General features: G+C 39.8%; 1 protein-coding gene across 2 annotated transcripts in view; it reads right to left on the bottom strand.

Moving 5' to 3' along the window:
* The window catches only part of PAIP1 (poly(A) binding protein interacting protein 1), a 28,358-nt gene extending 13,477 nt beyond the window's left edge, over positions 1–14,881 (bottom strand). Inside the window, exons 1-4 of one of the 2 annotated variants that reach the window (XM_060009520.1) lie at positions 14,288–14,881; positions 13,528–13,697; positions 6,970–7,155; positions 3,490–3,602 (exon numbers count right to left, since the gene is read on the bottom strand). In XM_060009520.1, coding sequence (XP_059865503.1) covers positions 3,490–3,602; positions 6,970–7,155; positions 13,528–13,697; positions 14,288–14,561 — 743 coding nt within the window. In that variant the 5' untranslated portion in view covers positions 14,562–14,881. The remainder of the gene's footprint in view (positions 1–3,489; positions 3,603–6,969; positions 7,156–13,527; positions 13,698–14,287) is intronic. The other variant, XM_060009521.1, reaches the window with a different exon arrangement.
* Between the last annotated feature and the right edge of the window lie 200 nt (positions 14,882–15,081).

Raw genomic sequence — 15,081 nt, 5'->3', positions numbered from 1 at the left:
TACAGCTACATAGATTTCATGAGGTTCGTTGTATATTGGCACTAAAAAACAAAACAAAAACCCTCACTGCCTCACCTTATTTATTGTCTCATAGGCTTTTTAAGAAAGCACTGTTTTTATGCGAAGTATCCCTAAAATATTGTGCTCTTGCTGAAATACGAACTTTGAACAGAGCTTTAAAAAAGATATATAAATACAGGTGACGTCCAACTAAGCTGAAAATGAATTCTTATTAAGCCCATTATTCTTAGAATTTCTATTATACGAATCAGAGAAGTGAAGTAAGAGGAGGAAGTCCCCAATTGAAACCACACAGAAACATAGAAGGCAATTAATCTGGTCTTTGTCTGGGTCTTTGTTTCTAATAGAGACTAAAGGAGTCAATTTATTTTCCCTTGTTTGATTTCTCCCTGACTTGGTGCATTCACCTTAGAGCTTACATAGCTCTTATTATCTAAAATAATCACAATAAGCCTGTCATTGTCTATACCAATGAATTATGGTGTCAGCTGTTACTAAAACGGATTTTTAAAATTTACTTTTAATGTTCACCATTTTGGTGTTAAGATTTTTTTATTTTTATTGATAAGGTGTAAGAACATTCTAGAAAAGTCATGCGTTTTATAAAAATGATTTTGATAGTTCTCCTTTTAAAGACCAAGGGAGCAGCTTATGAAGGCTTAATGGCTTTCATACCTGAGGTACCAATTTAAAAAAATTTTCAAAAAGAACCTAAAAAGTCATTTCTTGTCCAAGAATTTACCTTGGTTCAGTTTATGTATCAATCATAAACCCAGCTTAGCTTATTGTGCCAATGCTTACAAGCTATATTAAATGAGCAACATCTGCTGTTTGAGTCAGACATGGAAAGATATTGGTCATCTTCTCATATATATTAATTCCTCATCAGAAAAAAAGTTGGGATATCTATAAATAGAACACTGGTTAATAATGGAAAGGATCAGTTAATTAATGCCAATTCAGTTATCCAAGCACCTTGTTGGCTGCTTTCCTTTCTGTCTTTCCTTTTACGACTTTTCAGGTAAGAGCTTCGATGAAATGACCTTTTTGTTTTATCAACGCCATTACTATTAGATTATATATTAATATATGTTAATGTACGTACAAATGCAAATCCCTACCCTTGTACATGGTTGATTATCTAGGTGAGAGGAAAGACTCTAAAACTTTAAGCTAAAGACTTTCAATTATAAAAGTAATACATGGCTATTTCAAAAAGGTTAAAACAGAAAAATATAAAGAATAAAGACACTGCAGCCCAGAAATAACTGCTGTGAAGGTAACTTCTATCTGTTTCAAAGTATTCTACATTTTTAAGTTAACAGAATTATGATCTTTTCACTTGTTATATGATTAGTGTTTTTCCATGTTGATAGCTTTGACAGTATCCTAGTACTAGAGAAGCACACACAGGGGATACAGAGTCAAAAGAGCCAGAAGAGTGATTCTCAACCATGACTACATAGTAGAATCACTTGGGGAGATTTATAAACCATGCCCACACTCTCCTTCAGTCTAATTATATCAGAATTTCCAAGACTGGGGGCTTAGCTCCATTTTAAGTCTCTAGGTAACTCCAAGGCAGAGCCAGGGGTGAGTAGCACAAGGGAAGATAAGCAAGCCTTTCTACCATCCTACCTCCTCAAAGTGCCAACTTTCACATCTTTCCAAAAGCTATAATTTGTACTTTAATGATTAGGTAAGGTTGGATATTTCTGTAACTTTGTCATTTATATTTTTCCAAACTGCACCTATCCAGAGTCATTCCAAATACTTCTATTAAAAATAGAAATATTTCTGGCCTTTTTCTTACTCATTCCTAAGAGGCCCCTCTTTTCATATTAAATAAATGAGCTCACTGCCATGTTGTTACAAATGTCCCTATTTTTACTTCACTTCTTATAAATTTATGACCCCTCCAATATTATAATCTATATGAAATTAAGTTTAATCTCTTGTTTTAGGGCCTGTAGGTATCATGTCTTGCTTAAAATGGCTTTACCAACCTAATATTTTTGTTTGTCATTTTTTCCCCTAGTATTTACTGTTTCAGTTTTATATCTGAAATATATTTTGGTGTAAAGAATGAGACAGGAACCCATCTGTGTTTTTTTTCTTCCCAAATGACTAGCCAGTTATGTCAGCAGCACAATTTGTCTTTTACTTATGTATCTGAAGTGTCACCTTCGTTAAAAGCTTAATTTTCAAGTGTCTCTGGAGTGTACTTTTGGAGTCTTTATTCTGTTCCAGTGCAGTTTAACCACACGATGGAATACTTTGCAACCATTAAAAGTATCTTTAAAGAACTAACAGGCAATCTCTAATAAACTCAAAGACAACCTTGTTATTGAATAAAACAACTCAGATTATAAGAAAATTCATTTCCCTACATTAGCTCATTAATTCAATGTCATCCCAAAACATAAATAAGTAACAACATTTGTGTAATTTCACATGCTGATTCTAAAGTTCAGAGAAAATAAGCATGCAAGAATAGCAAAGAAGACTACACACACACACAGACACACACACACACACACACACACACAGACACACAAACGAATGGGGAACTAACTAGACTAGTGTGAAAAAATGAGAGTTTTTTAATAGCCTGGTAATAAAACAGGAAGAGAACAAGTAATGAATGGAATAGAATGAAAGTCCAGAATCAATGCAAATATAAGGATGTAGTGTGATAAAGGCAGCAGTTCTAATAAGGAATGGATCATTCAAAAAAGTGGTTAAACATGTGGCAATAAATGAAATTAGATCCTTACTCAAGCCAAAAGTACTAAAAAATATGTAAAGTGACCATTTTTAAGATCTTGGAAAAGGAAAAGACCTTTCTAGGCACAAAACCAAAGGCAGAGACCATCATAAGAAAAAGGCATATACATGACTATAAACTTAATACTATACAAGTAAGAATGGTCTGCCCTTGGACTTCCCTGGTGGCGCAGCAGTTAAGAATCCACCTGCCAGGTTTCCCTGGTGGCACAGTGGTCAAGAATCCACCTGCCAATGCAGGGTACACGGGTTTGAGCCCTGGTCCAGGAAGATCCCACATGTCACGGAGCAACTAAGCCTGTGCACCACAACTACTGAGCCTGTGCTCTAGAGCCCGCGAGCCACAACTACTGAGCCCACGAGCTGCAACTACTGAAGCCTGCGTGCCTAGAGCCCGTGCTCCACAACAAGAGAAGCCACTGCAATGAGAAGCCCGCTCACCACAACGAAGAGTAGCCCCTGCTCACTGCAACTAGAGAAAGCTCCTGCACAGCAACGAAGACCCAATGCAGCCAAAAATAAATAAATAAATAAATTTTAAAAAGAAAGAAAAAAAAAAAGAATGGCTGCCCTATTCTCCCCTGCAACTTTCTATAAAGAACAGTCTTTAGCAAAGAAGAATGGTCAAATTCTAGTACATTTAGAAGTAGTTTTCCTTTAATTTCATATATACACACTAACCTTTGAAGTAGCAATTGGCGGAAGTTGCCACTCTGTGGGCTAATTGTCAGATGATGGGACAGGTAATTACAGAGGCGAGCTCCCATGTAAGAGAAATTTGGGATAGATGTGGCCTTTCAAAAAGAAAAAAGTTTTATATGACACAGACACATCAAGTTATTAATGCAAACACTTAACAGCAATATTCTAAAGAGGAAAAACATTCCTGCCCCCAAAACTGTACAGAAAAATGTACAAGTCATTTGTAATTGTTAGGCATAAGGATATTAACTCTCCCTCCCAACCTTACACCAAGAACCAGAATAAGTACAAAGAAAAACATTAAGGTAAGCTCTCCCCACCATTTACCCGAGGTTAGCAGAAAGCAAAGAGATAAATCTCTCTTTACACCAACTAATTTTTGCACAAAATATGTACATGTACCCAGTTGCATAGTGCCAATTATGAAGTATATTTGCCAAACTAATGATCTGTGGCATTTCTCAGGAATAGGATGGCACCAACTTTGGCATCTAGCAGTCCAGAACAAGAATCCCAGGCCTGTTTTGTGACCCTGGATATCTCTAAACCTCCCTGAGCTTCAGTTTCTTGATTCCTAAAGAGGTAATTAATGATACCTGATGCAAAAGATTAACACTTCAACAACACTCCAAACACTTGGGGTAATAAAAGAGGAAATCAAAAGAAATAAGCTATTTTTAATAAGAAGACAGTGGAAAAACACTGAGTATCAAAGACTGTGTGACATAGCCAAAGAAGTACTCAGGAAGTTTAACTTTCACTGCAGTTTTTAAAGAACAGTAGAATACACACATTAAGAGGTTAAGGGACTTGGCCAATCTCACAAAGGTAGTAGTTTACCAGAGTCTAGATCTAACAAATGGCCTGATGCCCCTCCAATCCTATGTTGGGTCTAGTTACTCATGTGCAACCTTAGACAAGTCATTTAACCTCTGTTAAGCTATGTATAAAATGGGGATAAGAGTAATACCTTGCAACCACTGAGGATTAAATGAGTTAACTACAGGTCAAGTGTTTAGCATTGCCTGGCATGGAGTAAGTACTTTATAGTTAGAACTTTTTATTTCTAATTATTTCCTTGCTCACACAGGACCCTGTACATTTCTCAGCAAGGAAGAAAGACTGATTCCTCCTGACATTCATGTATGTACCCCAAAAGACTTGAAATTCAAAATTTATACTTTTCCCATTATTGGCATTGCCTGTTTTCCTTTACTTTTAAAATTTAAAGTAAATTTAAAGACAACAAGGCTGGTCATTAAAGTTTCCTGCCTCCCTGCTATACCTCAATTTTACTTCCATAGACAACCACTTTCAATTCTTTCAGCTGAAAAGGTTTTAACCTCCGTATCTCCATGCTCCATGATTTGAGTTTAGCCATTTCTTACTAGCTCCCCACGAAGGAAGATAAGCATTTACTTTTCACCCTGTTTAACCTTACTTCATTCCACTATGGTATAACTGTAGATACACCATGATTTTTTTAAATAGTTTTGTGTTTCCCTTTACAGTTGTACCATGTATTATGCTGATTTCTCCTCTCTTGCACAACCTTGTTTTCCCTAGACTTAATTTTTCCTACTTTTAAATATATTTCTCACTGACTTCTCATTAGTTTTTTCTTCTTAATATCTTCAAACATAAGGGAGTGTCCTCATCTTACCAGGGAAGTCTCTCCTGGAGCATTCTGCCCGATTCCAGTGAAGCCTTGTACCTCTAGGCCTACTATGTGCATGGCTACTATCTTGGGATCTCCCTTCACCATCATCTGGATGATTCACTTAGCTTCTCCTGTAAAATTCCCTGTTTCCTAGTTCCCATGTCTTCATCCTTAAATCCTCCTTTTGGTGGAGTACCTCCTTCAATAACTTCAAGAAGGATTATGATAAAACTTCAAACTGGTTACTCAGTGCAAAAAGATCTAGACAGTCTAATTTTTTTTAGATGTTCAAGCAATCTTTTTAGCCTCATTCCATCCTTATCCTAGAACCTTTTTGGAGATTCTGCATCATAAATCAGGGCGATTCTCGACTTTCCCCACTGGCTTGGAATTCAACTTTTAAAAAAATCCGCCAGGTCAGTTACCACTCACCCATCTGCGTTCTAGTCTCCAAAATGGGTACTTCTATCTCCTTTCGCCATATAAGTCCTTAAGGGCTTTTGGTGTTCTAAAATCCCCACACTGTCATTTTACAGTAGTATTTGGTGAGGAATCAAAATTGAGTATGTAGGTTTAATCTGCTTTTTTTTTTTTTACTGTTGGTAAATCTATATCACTGACCATAGAATGGTAGAACTTAAAATATATGAAGCGTTGGCTTTGAGACAATCACAGAAATTGTAGTTTGTTAGGTTAGAGCCTTTCTAACCAACCCTGATATAATACGAGCATAATAAGAACTATAATAATATAATTCTGATATAAGAACTATAATCAAGCAGCCTATTGAAGAGCTGAAACTAAATAGAGCCAGAAAAGCAAAAAGAAAACAGTAAAATTCTTCCATTTTCTTATCTAATATTCCTTTTTAATCCATTTAGATGGCAAAAGTAGGAATCAGTACAAATAGAGCAGATCTATCTTCCTAAAACCTCAAGCATTTTTAGAAATCTAAGAGTTGGTCAGGTAATACTGAGGTCCAGTAACAATCCAGAACAAACTGGAAAAGTAGTCAAATGAAACACGAGGTAGGATTAAGAAAACACACAAAAAAACAACCTGCTATCATAAGTCACCCTCACATATATTCCCAGTTTGAGCTGCTCTTTCAGCAATGACTGAAACAGAAATATAACCTTTGGTGGCGTTTATCTCCTACTCTGTTTTTGGCCAGCCTCCTCACTGACCTTAAATTTGTCTTCAAAATTGAGTGTTGTCTATTTTTTCCCCCTTAAAATAGCATTAATGTGTCAGTGACCAATATGCTAGAATTAAAACTAAACTTTGTGTGAACAACCTAGACTGACATTAGATTTTTTAAAGGAATTGAGATGTAAATCCTTGAAATTTTTAAAGACAAGCACAAATGTTAAGACTTAAATCAAGGTGTTTTGTGGTCCTTTTTTTTTTTTTTTTTAAATAAAGAATCATTTGTGAGGCAAAAAAGTTCTCCCATGACTTTTTTTCTCCCCTACTTCAATAATGGCAGATCCTTATAAAACAGGGGTTTGGAAAAAAGGCATGATACTCATGTAGTGGCCTCAGAAGTGTCCAAAGCTCCTTCCAACTGCCTGTACAGAGCCTTGGCTACACAGGAAAATTTGCAGTCTGGCTCTAGTCCTGGATCCCTAATTACAGAAATTCTGTACAACAGAGACTTAAAAGCTCTCATGAACCATAAAGAGTCAAGGAGTGTGGAGGCTGGTGAACACGTACCTGGCCTCCCTCAAGGAGCAGCCACCACCTTTGGGCATCAGGGAAGCTATCCAGTGATTGCCCCATGCTATTAGCCAACCTACCTGTTGATAGATGAGTTCCACAAGTTCTTGCAAAGCATCATCTGTTGTAACCCAGCCATTCAGTGTCTCTGCAAACTGTTCAATTTCAGTTTCAAAACTGCCAGGCTGCTCTGTAAGATGATTCAAAAAATCCTGAACATATTCTGACAAAGTGGGATAATCCTCACAACCATCCTCATAGGATTCCTATAGATCAAAAGGTTAAACATAAATTAATCCATGCAACTGGCTAAAAAAACATGAAGCAGCTTTGAGTTGGGATGTCTCTAGCTCAAATTATATTTTTAAGAATCCTTAACCTGATAAAATGTGTTATTTTCTTCAAAAAGTTAAGTCCACTTCTTCCTTGCCCAATAGCCAAAATGTTATAATAGAAGGGCTTCATCTCGCTGGGTAGAGAATTGTCTTCTCACCTCTGGTAGATTTACAAGACGGCTGAGAAATAAAGTTTAAACCAACATTTCATTATAATACCAAGATCAAAATTAAGATTTATAGATACAATAAGATCCAGGATTTGTTTCAAAATGGGAGGGGGAGAGGGACCAGAGATATAGAAACAAGAATGGCCACCTGTAGCTAACTACTGAGGCCATGGGCATTCATTATACCATTCTCTATCCTTGTAGATATTTGACAATTTCTATATTGAAAAAAGAAGTTTGTCATCTGTCAATCCCCAAGGACATGGAAATAAATATATAGTTAAGTGACTATAAAATATCATAGTGTACAGTGGTAGGAGACTTGCTATGTCCAAGTTTCCAGCCAATCTTGATAGTAGCAACAGTTTCCAATTAATATCTATCACTACCACCCCAATGTTCATAGCAACATTATTTACAATAGCCAAGGTATGGAAGCAACCTAAATGCCCATCGACAGATGAGTGGATAAAGAAGATGTGGTACTTATATACAACGGAATATTACTCAGTCATAAAAAAGAATGAAATAATGCTATTTGCAGCAACATGGATGGACCCAGAGATTATCATACTAAGTGAAGTCAGTCAGACAGAGAAAGACAAAGATCATATGATATCACTTACATGTGGAATCTAAAAAAATGACACAAATGAACATATTTACAAAACAGAAATGGAGTCACAGATGTAGAAAACAAACTTATGGCTACCAGGGAGGAAAGGAGGGAGAAGGGATAAACTGGGAGAATGGGACTGACATATACACACTACTATATATAAAACAGATAACTAATAAGGACCTACTGTATAGCAAAAGGAACTCTACTCAATACTCTGTAATGACCTACATGGGAAAAGAATCTAAAAAAGAGTGAATATATGTATAACTGATTCACTTTGCTGAAACTAACACAACATTATAAATTAACTATACTCCAATAAAATTTTTTTTAAATATACCACTATCACCTTTAAGTAGTTCCCAACCTTTTAATTAAAAGAACACAAAACCATATTTTAGTATTATTTAATTTTTAGAGAGACTTACAGCCAATAAAAATTTCTGGGAAGACAGACAAGGGATAATAGTAGTTACATCTGGAGTGAGGAAAGATTTATGTTATAAATACAGACCCTTTATTATGAAATTGTGAAAGCAGTTAAGCATTATAAATGCATGTATATTAAATAATTACTTAATGTTAACCACAAACGTGTGAATTTTACAATTAAAAACTAGTTTAAGTTTCTGATATACAGTTTAGAGTTTTACAGATTTGTAGTATCCTACTATTAATGACAATGAAAAGCAGGAAGTCTACAGGTCCCAGTTGATGGTACTGATTTCTTAACTGTTCCTATCAAACATCATTCATTGTGGCAAAATGCAGTTTAGAACACTGATTTCAGTCTTTTTTTTTTCCCAAATAAGCATAACTCTTTTAAGAGAATTTGAAGTGTGAAAGTAAAAGAGGAAAGTAGAGCTGTTCTGAAAAAAGCTGAAAAGGTGATTCAGGGCCTGTTGTTTCAAGCAAAAAGGGAGACACAGTATTCTGAACAGATGAGCACTCCAATGTGTTTGAATTAAAGCTTGTATTAGTTCTCTAGTACCAGATTTTTTAAAGTATACATTTCTTCAGTCTTCAATGTGAAGTCAAATGGCTTCCAAGCAGAGGAATATTTAAGTTTTATTTTTCTTAGAAAGAGTTCTGTGACAAGAGGTTAGGAGGGACATCAACTAGAAAACTCACTTCCGGGGGGAGGCGGTACATACGGGGGGATAGGGGTATATGGGAACTCTCCGTACTCTCCAATCAGCTGTGCTGTGAATCTAAAGCTGCTCTAAAAAACAGTCTATTAATTAAAAAAAACAAAAAAGAAAACTCACTTCCCAGTAGGTACTTTGAATACACTGTCAAGAGATGAGAACCTAATCCAAAGCAGTGGGATAAAAGGAAATGATCACTTAGGTGGAATAGTCGAGACTATTTTAGTTAACTTGATTGGAAGCGGGCAAGAGTGTGAAAGAGGAAAGTGAGTCAATACACCACAAGCTTTTAGCCTGAGCAGCTAGTTAGAATATAAAAGTATAAGAAGAGGTTTGCAAAAGATAAATTCTTTTTCGTTCTTGAGTTTGAATGTGAGATCCTCAGAAAAGGTCAAGACAAATGGAAACACAAGCCTGGAGTTAAGAGGAAGAATTAGATTCCAGAGTTATCAACAGGCAGGTTGGTGATGGTCAGATTCTAGGGGATTCTAGTATCACTAAGGGAAGTAATAAAACAGAAGACAGAACCTCAGAGCCTGCAGTCTGAGGGAAGGAGGAATGGTCTCAAAGTTGGGAGGATGAAGTACTGCCACAGAAGCCAAAGGAAAAGGTAAATGAGGAGAGGTGCTCATAATAGCAAATGCTACAGAATAATGTCATTGGTTAAAATCTGAGAGAATGATGGTTGCAGAGTCTTAGGAATCAGAACTATGCACACAGAGAAAAAACCTGAGTAAATTAGTATCTTAAATATTCAGTTTTTATAAAAAGGAAGAAATCCTGAAAGACTGAAAAGGTACCCTTGGCACCTAGAACAGGACCCACACTGGGAATTAAACCTTATAGATCATACTGTGGTCAACAAAGTCTATTTAGATGAGGTTTAAGAGGACGATAGATTTTAAAACCCAAACAACATCAGCATCTGTCACAAAAATAATATCAGTACAATTAAGAGGATCAGTCTGCAGAGGTTTGAACGGTCAGTGAGAAGTAAAGTAGTACCAACAGTGAATAATTTTTCATTTTGGAGAATATCACTATTGAAAGGCAGAAGAAAAACTGGGCAGTAAGTTGAAGGAGGATATTCTTAGCAAAAGCTGGGATTTTTTTGTGCATGTGGGGGGGGGGGCGGGTTGTCTCTTAATGAATGCTTTATCAACTCCTATGTGGAATTTTTGGTTCTCGTAAGTGAACCATGATTAAATATTCAAGATGTAATGGCTTACCTGAGAAGAAGCAATGGCCAGTAATAGATGGATACAGCAACTCATTGGTAAGAAGGCATGGTAAGCAGTAAAATTCTAGCAGTGGGATTAGAGGAAGGATCGAAGATAAAAGGCTTGGAGTTTTAGAAGGGTTATGAAAGCACAGCAAAAGACTATCAGAAAAAATTTAAAAAGCATGCATTCTTGAGAGCAGATCCAGCTCAATGATACCAGGCAATAGCTTCTCATGTGTGTAACAAAAGCAGACTCAAGGAATTTCTGGAAACCCAGCTAGGAGACCACTAGAATAGAGGCTCTACAAAGACAAGAATTTTTGTCCATTTTATCCACTGATGTATCCCCAGCCCTTGACTCGTGGTAAGCATTCGACTTTTATTTTATTTTATTTTTGGCTGCGTTGGGTCTTCATTGCCGCACGCAGGCTTTCTCTAGTTGCGGCGAGTGGGGATTACTCTTCATTGCAGTGCATGGGCTTCTCATTGTGGAGGCTTCTCTTTGTTTCCCAGCACGGGCTCTAGGCACGCGGGCTTCAGTAGTTGTGGCTCACGGGCTCTGGAGCGCAGGCTCAGTAGTTGTGGCACATGGGCTTAGTTGCTCCACGGCATACGGGATCTTCCTGGACCAGGGCTCAAACCCGCATCCCCTGTATTGGCAGGCAGATTCTTAACCACTGTGCCACCAGGGAAGCCCTCAACTATTTCTTAATGAGTGAGTGACTTTGGATTACGGTTACTACAAGGAAAAGTTTCTCTCATAACCAGATTTTATCCTAAGACTTGGGAAAAACAAGGATTTTGCTGTTCTGTGACTAACTGGATTGAGAAAAACTCCTAGCTTTGACAGAGGGTAAAAGGGTAAGGCCCGAAAATTTATCAAGGCAGGGGTAGCAAGCTTGAATGCTTATAGAATCCAGGTGGATTACAGGCAAATGAAGTAAGCCAGTGAGCAAATTACAGCTTACACATTCTATATAAAGGGGCTGCCTCTATTCAGCTCCAGCCAACTCTGCTCTACCAAAACAGCAGTCCAGTATGGCCAGATCTTACGGATTTCAAAAGAAACCAAAAAATTCAGATTTGCAATACCTAATTTAAGTACTGGTAAATTATAAAGCCCCTTTTAAAAAAACTCAGGGCCAAAAAAGACACACCTGCAGGGTACACGTGAGCCACAGGCTTCCAGTCTGCAATCTTTTCTGGCAAAATGAGTGCAGCAGGATCTCAGGAGACCAAGGAGCACCTAAAAGATGGCCGTGGCTCAAAGGAGGTGGACTAACATGGCTCAACACACTGCTCTCAGGAATCACTTGAACTATGTATAAAACTAGTTGGCAAAGAACTGCAAAAAAAAAAAAAATTGCATCCCTCCCACCATAAGATAGCCCAAATCAATAGCAAGACAAACAAATGAGGAACATTTGTGGTTCTTAAGGTAAGTATCCTTAAGAGTTATTCAACTACTCACAGCTCTCCAATGGTTCCTTTCTTCTCTAAGCCAAATACAGTTTTGGGGCAAGAATCCAGCTGCTCTCATTTCTACTTTACCTGATTGATGGCCCATTCCACCCCAAATCAATTGCTCTTCCTACTATGCCTATATTTTCCCCTCTCCAGCCTCAAGGTTCTTCTTAATGCAGTCTAAGATGCATGAAGTTTCTAAAATATGGAATAAAGCTTTCCCATGCTTCCTATCAAATATGAAAGTCAAGTCCCCCCATCCTCGCCCCAAAAGTAACAAAAAAAGGTGTGCCACCATTAGTTGATCAGATACATTCAAATTAAAAAACTAACACCCATCCACCAGAATGGCTAAACTTAAATAGCAAATACCTAGTGCTGACAAGAAATTAAAGCGACTGGAAACCAAACAGTGCTCAACACATACATTGGAACAGTCTCTTTGGAAAAATATTTGGCAGTCTCTACTAAAGCTGGCTACCTTGAGTCCCAACAACTCCACTCCTAGGTATATACCAAACAGAAACAAGGGCAAATGTCCACCAAGGCATGGACAAGAATAGCAGCCCTAATCGTAAACGCCCCAAACTGAAAGCTACCCAAATGCTCATCAACAGACAAATATTCACACAATGGAATGCTATGAGAATTAGTCACCTCCAATTACATGCTACTATATGGATTACTTTTGATATTGAATGAAAGAAAAATATATTTTATATGACTCCATTTATATGAACTTTGAACAGAGGCAAAACTATTGTTCAAGCAAAATAGCGGTTACCTTTGGAGAGCAGTAATGATTAGAAGGGGACAGAGCGGGCTTTGGGGGTGTTGATAACTTAATGTACACTATTCTGTATATTACATGTCAAAAAATGAAGACCGGAAAAATAGGACTTATGCTAAAGTATTATCATTTCTTCAATCCAGAATGGTCCCTGCCCTACTTATCTATAATTAATTGCTATGCATTTACATAGCACAACAAATTCCTTTCTATATATCCCAATCGTGCTTGGTGTTTTTTCCTGCCATTTAAGTGTGATCAATTTCTAAAATTCTTACGTTATTGACAAAGATGACTCTGAAAGTTTAAAACACTTTATCAAAAGTTTAAAACACTTCATCAAAACTCCCTACATTTCTACATAACTGTTAATTAGAACCAGAAACACTTCTATTTTAACATAACAGAGCCCAGATGTGTATTTCTCAACATTCAAAAACCTACCTGAATTAGTCTGCAGCAAAACCACTGATAATTTACCCTAAAGCTACCAATGAATATTCAGCTGTCCTACTAAAATCAAAAATTAACTTTGCCAGGCCACTATTCTATAGGTTGTCCATAAAGTCAGGACACAGACTTTAGTTTCATAGACTGAAGATGTCCTTGACCACCTTAAATTTATTAGACTAGAGATGGTCTATAGATGCTGGAAATACAGCAGTGAACAAAATAGACAAGATTGTCTACTCTTAAGCTTACATTCTGATATCTTGAAAATAATAACTACAAAATACATTCTTGAATCAATTTTGTTTCATGATTTCAATAAATTCATACAATGTTTTATGTGTGGTACAGAAAGCACACCAGTATATTGATAAATGATGCAATAACCATATTATTCCAATAATATTAACCTAGAATTGCAGTAAAAGTGTACTTACTGTATAATTAGAAGAATAACTTGATGGGTAAAATTCAGGGGCGTTCACGGACAGCTTAGACATTAACACAGGAGCTGCAACCACCTGGGGTTTAGCCATTGTTGACTCCGAATTCTGCTGTGGGCTATTATCCTGCGAACTAGGTGGAGCTCTCAGGGGCCTCGTTTGTTCTGAGAAAGGAAAAAAAAAATCGGTGTTAGATGCGTTCATGCCCTTGTATAACAACTTACTGTACACTGAGAAGCCATCTGAGCAGGGATGGTTTTTAAGTCAAACAAGAACCCTCACGAAATTTAAGGTTATCGCCAGGATATGCGCAGAGAGCCTACAAAAAGGAACAATAGACTTGCTTTAGCTCATTTATGAACAGACCTGCTTCCTTAATAAACACTTGAGGGCTTATTTTTCCTTTTTTTTTTCTTTTTAAAGTCGGTTAAAAAGAGATGGTTGCCCGCCTAAGGCCTCCCTCTCGGGGGCTGGGGAGGGGGAGGCGATTTTTACTTCCTCCCGGGACAACAGAACTCAGGAGACCGCGCACCGGACCCCTCCCCCAGCCCGGGCGCACAAAGGATTCCAGCGGCCACCTTCCAAACCCCGTTCCGGGCCCGTCCCCACCCCGTAACAACCGGGTCCCTCGGGGAATGCTTTCGGGGAACCGGGAGGAAAGAGGAGACAGAGCGCCGCCCTCGCGCGCGCGCGCGGAGGGCCGTGGGGAAGCGTTTGGCCCAGGAGGACGGGGTCCCCTAGAGCGCCTCCGTACCTGGGAGCGCCCCGGGCCGGGGAGGCCTCTGGGGGCCGGCGGGGACCTCGCACTGGGCCCCTGGCGGCGGGGCCGTCCTGGGCTGGCGCAGCGGCGGCGGCTGCAGGAAGCCCGGGGCTTTGGGCTGCGGCGGCGGCGGGTGCCGCGGCCGCTCAGCAGGCCCAGTTCCGCTCGGGAAACCGCCGCCCTCAGGCCCGCCCCCTCCGCGGCCCAGGCCCAGGCCCCGGCTCCGGCCCCGACCAGCACCTGGGGCCCGATCGAAACCGTCCGACATGCTCCTCCTCCTCCTCCTCCTGCGGGGGCCACCGCCGCTGCGCTCGGAAGAGGACGCCGGGAGAGGCGTCGCAGCCCGGCTCTCGCCGCCGAGCTCACTGGGGCCTCATGGAGGAGGGCGGCGGGCCCCTGCTCGGCTCCTCCGCGCTTCGGCGGAGCGGACGGCAGCTTGAGCACCCGCCAAAGCCGCCGCACCGGAGCGCCCGGCCCCCACGGCTACCCTCCGCTTTCTGATTCTCCCCCAAAACCCAGCTCCCCCGCCTTCGGCGCGTCGGGGGCGAAGGCGGGTCACAGCGGCCCCCCGCGGCCCGGAGGCCCCGTTCGCGGCGGGCCGGCGGCCGCGGTCCTGCAGGCTGCCGGGAGAGGGGTAGCTAGACCGCTGGACAGCCCTGCTCGCCTCGGGCCGGGCGAGGGCTGTCGGGCGAGGGCCGGGCTCGGGGCGAGGGCATGTCGGTTCCCGGGGCGGGCTCGCTTACCCCTGGCGGGCCCGGCCTACATGAGGTTCTATGGAGAGAAGTCAC

The sequence above is a fragment of the Delphinus delphis genome, chromosome 3, assembly GCF_949987515.2.
Source record: "Delphinus delphis chromosome 3, mDelDel1.2, whole genome shotgun sequence".
Lineage (NCBI taxonomy): Eukaryota > Metazoa > Chordata > Mammalia > Artiodactyla > Delphinidae > Delphinus > Delphinus delphis.
Note: the sequence above shows the minus strand (reverse complement) of the source record. Positions and strands in the feature narration are given on the sequence as shown.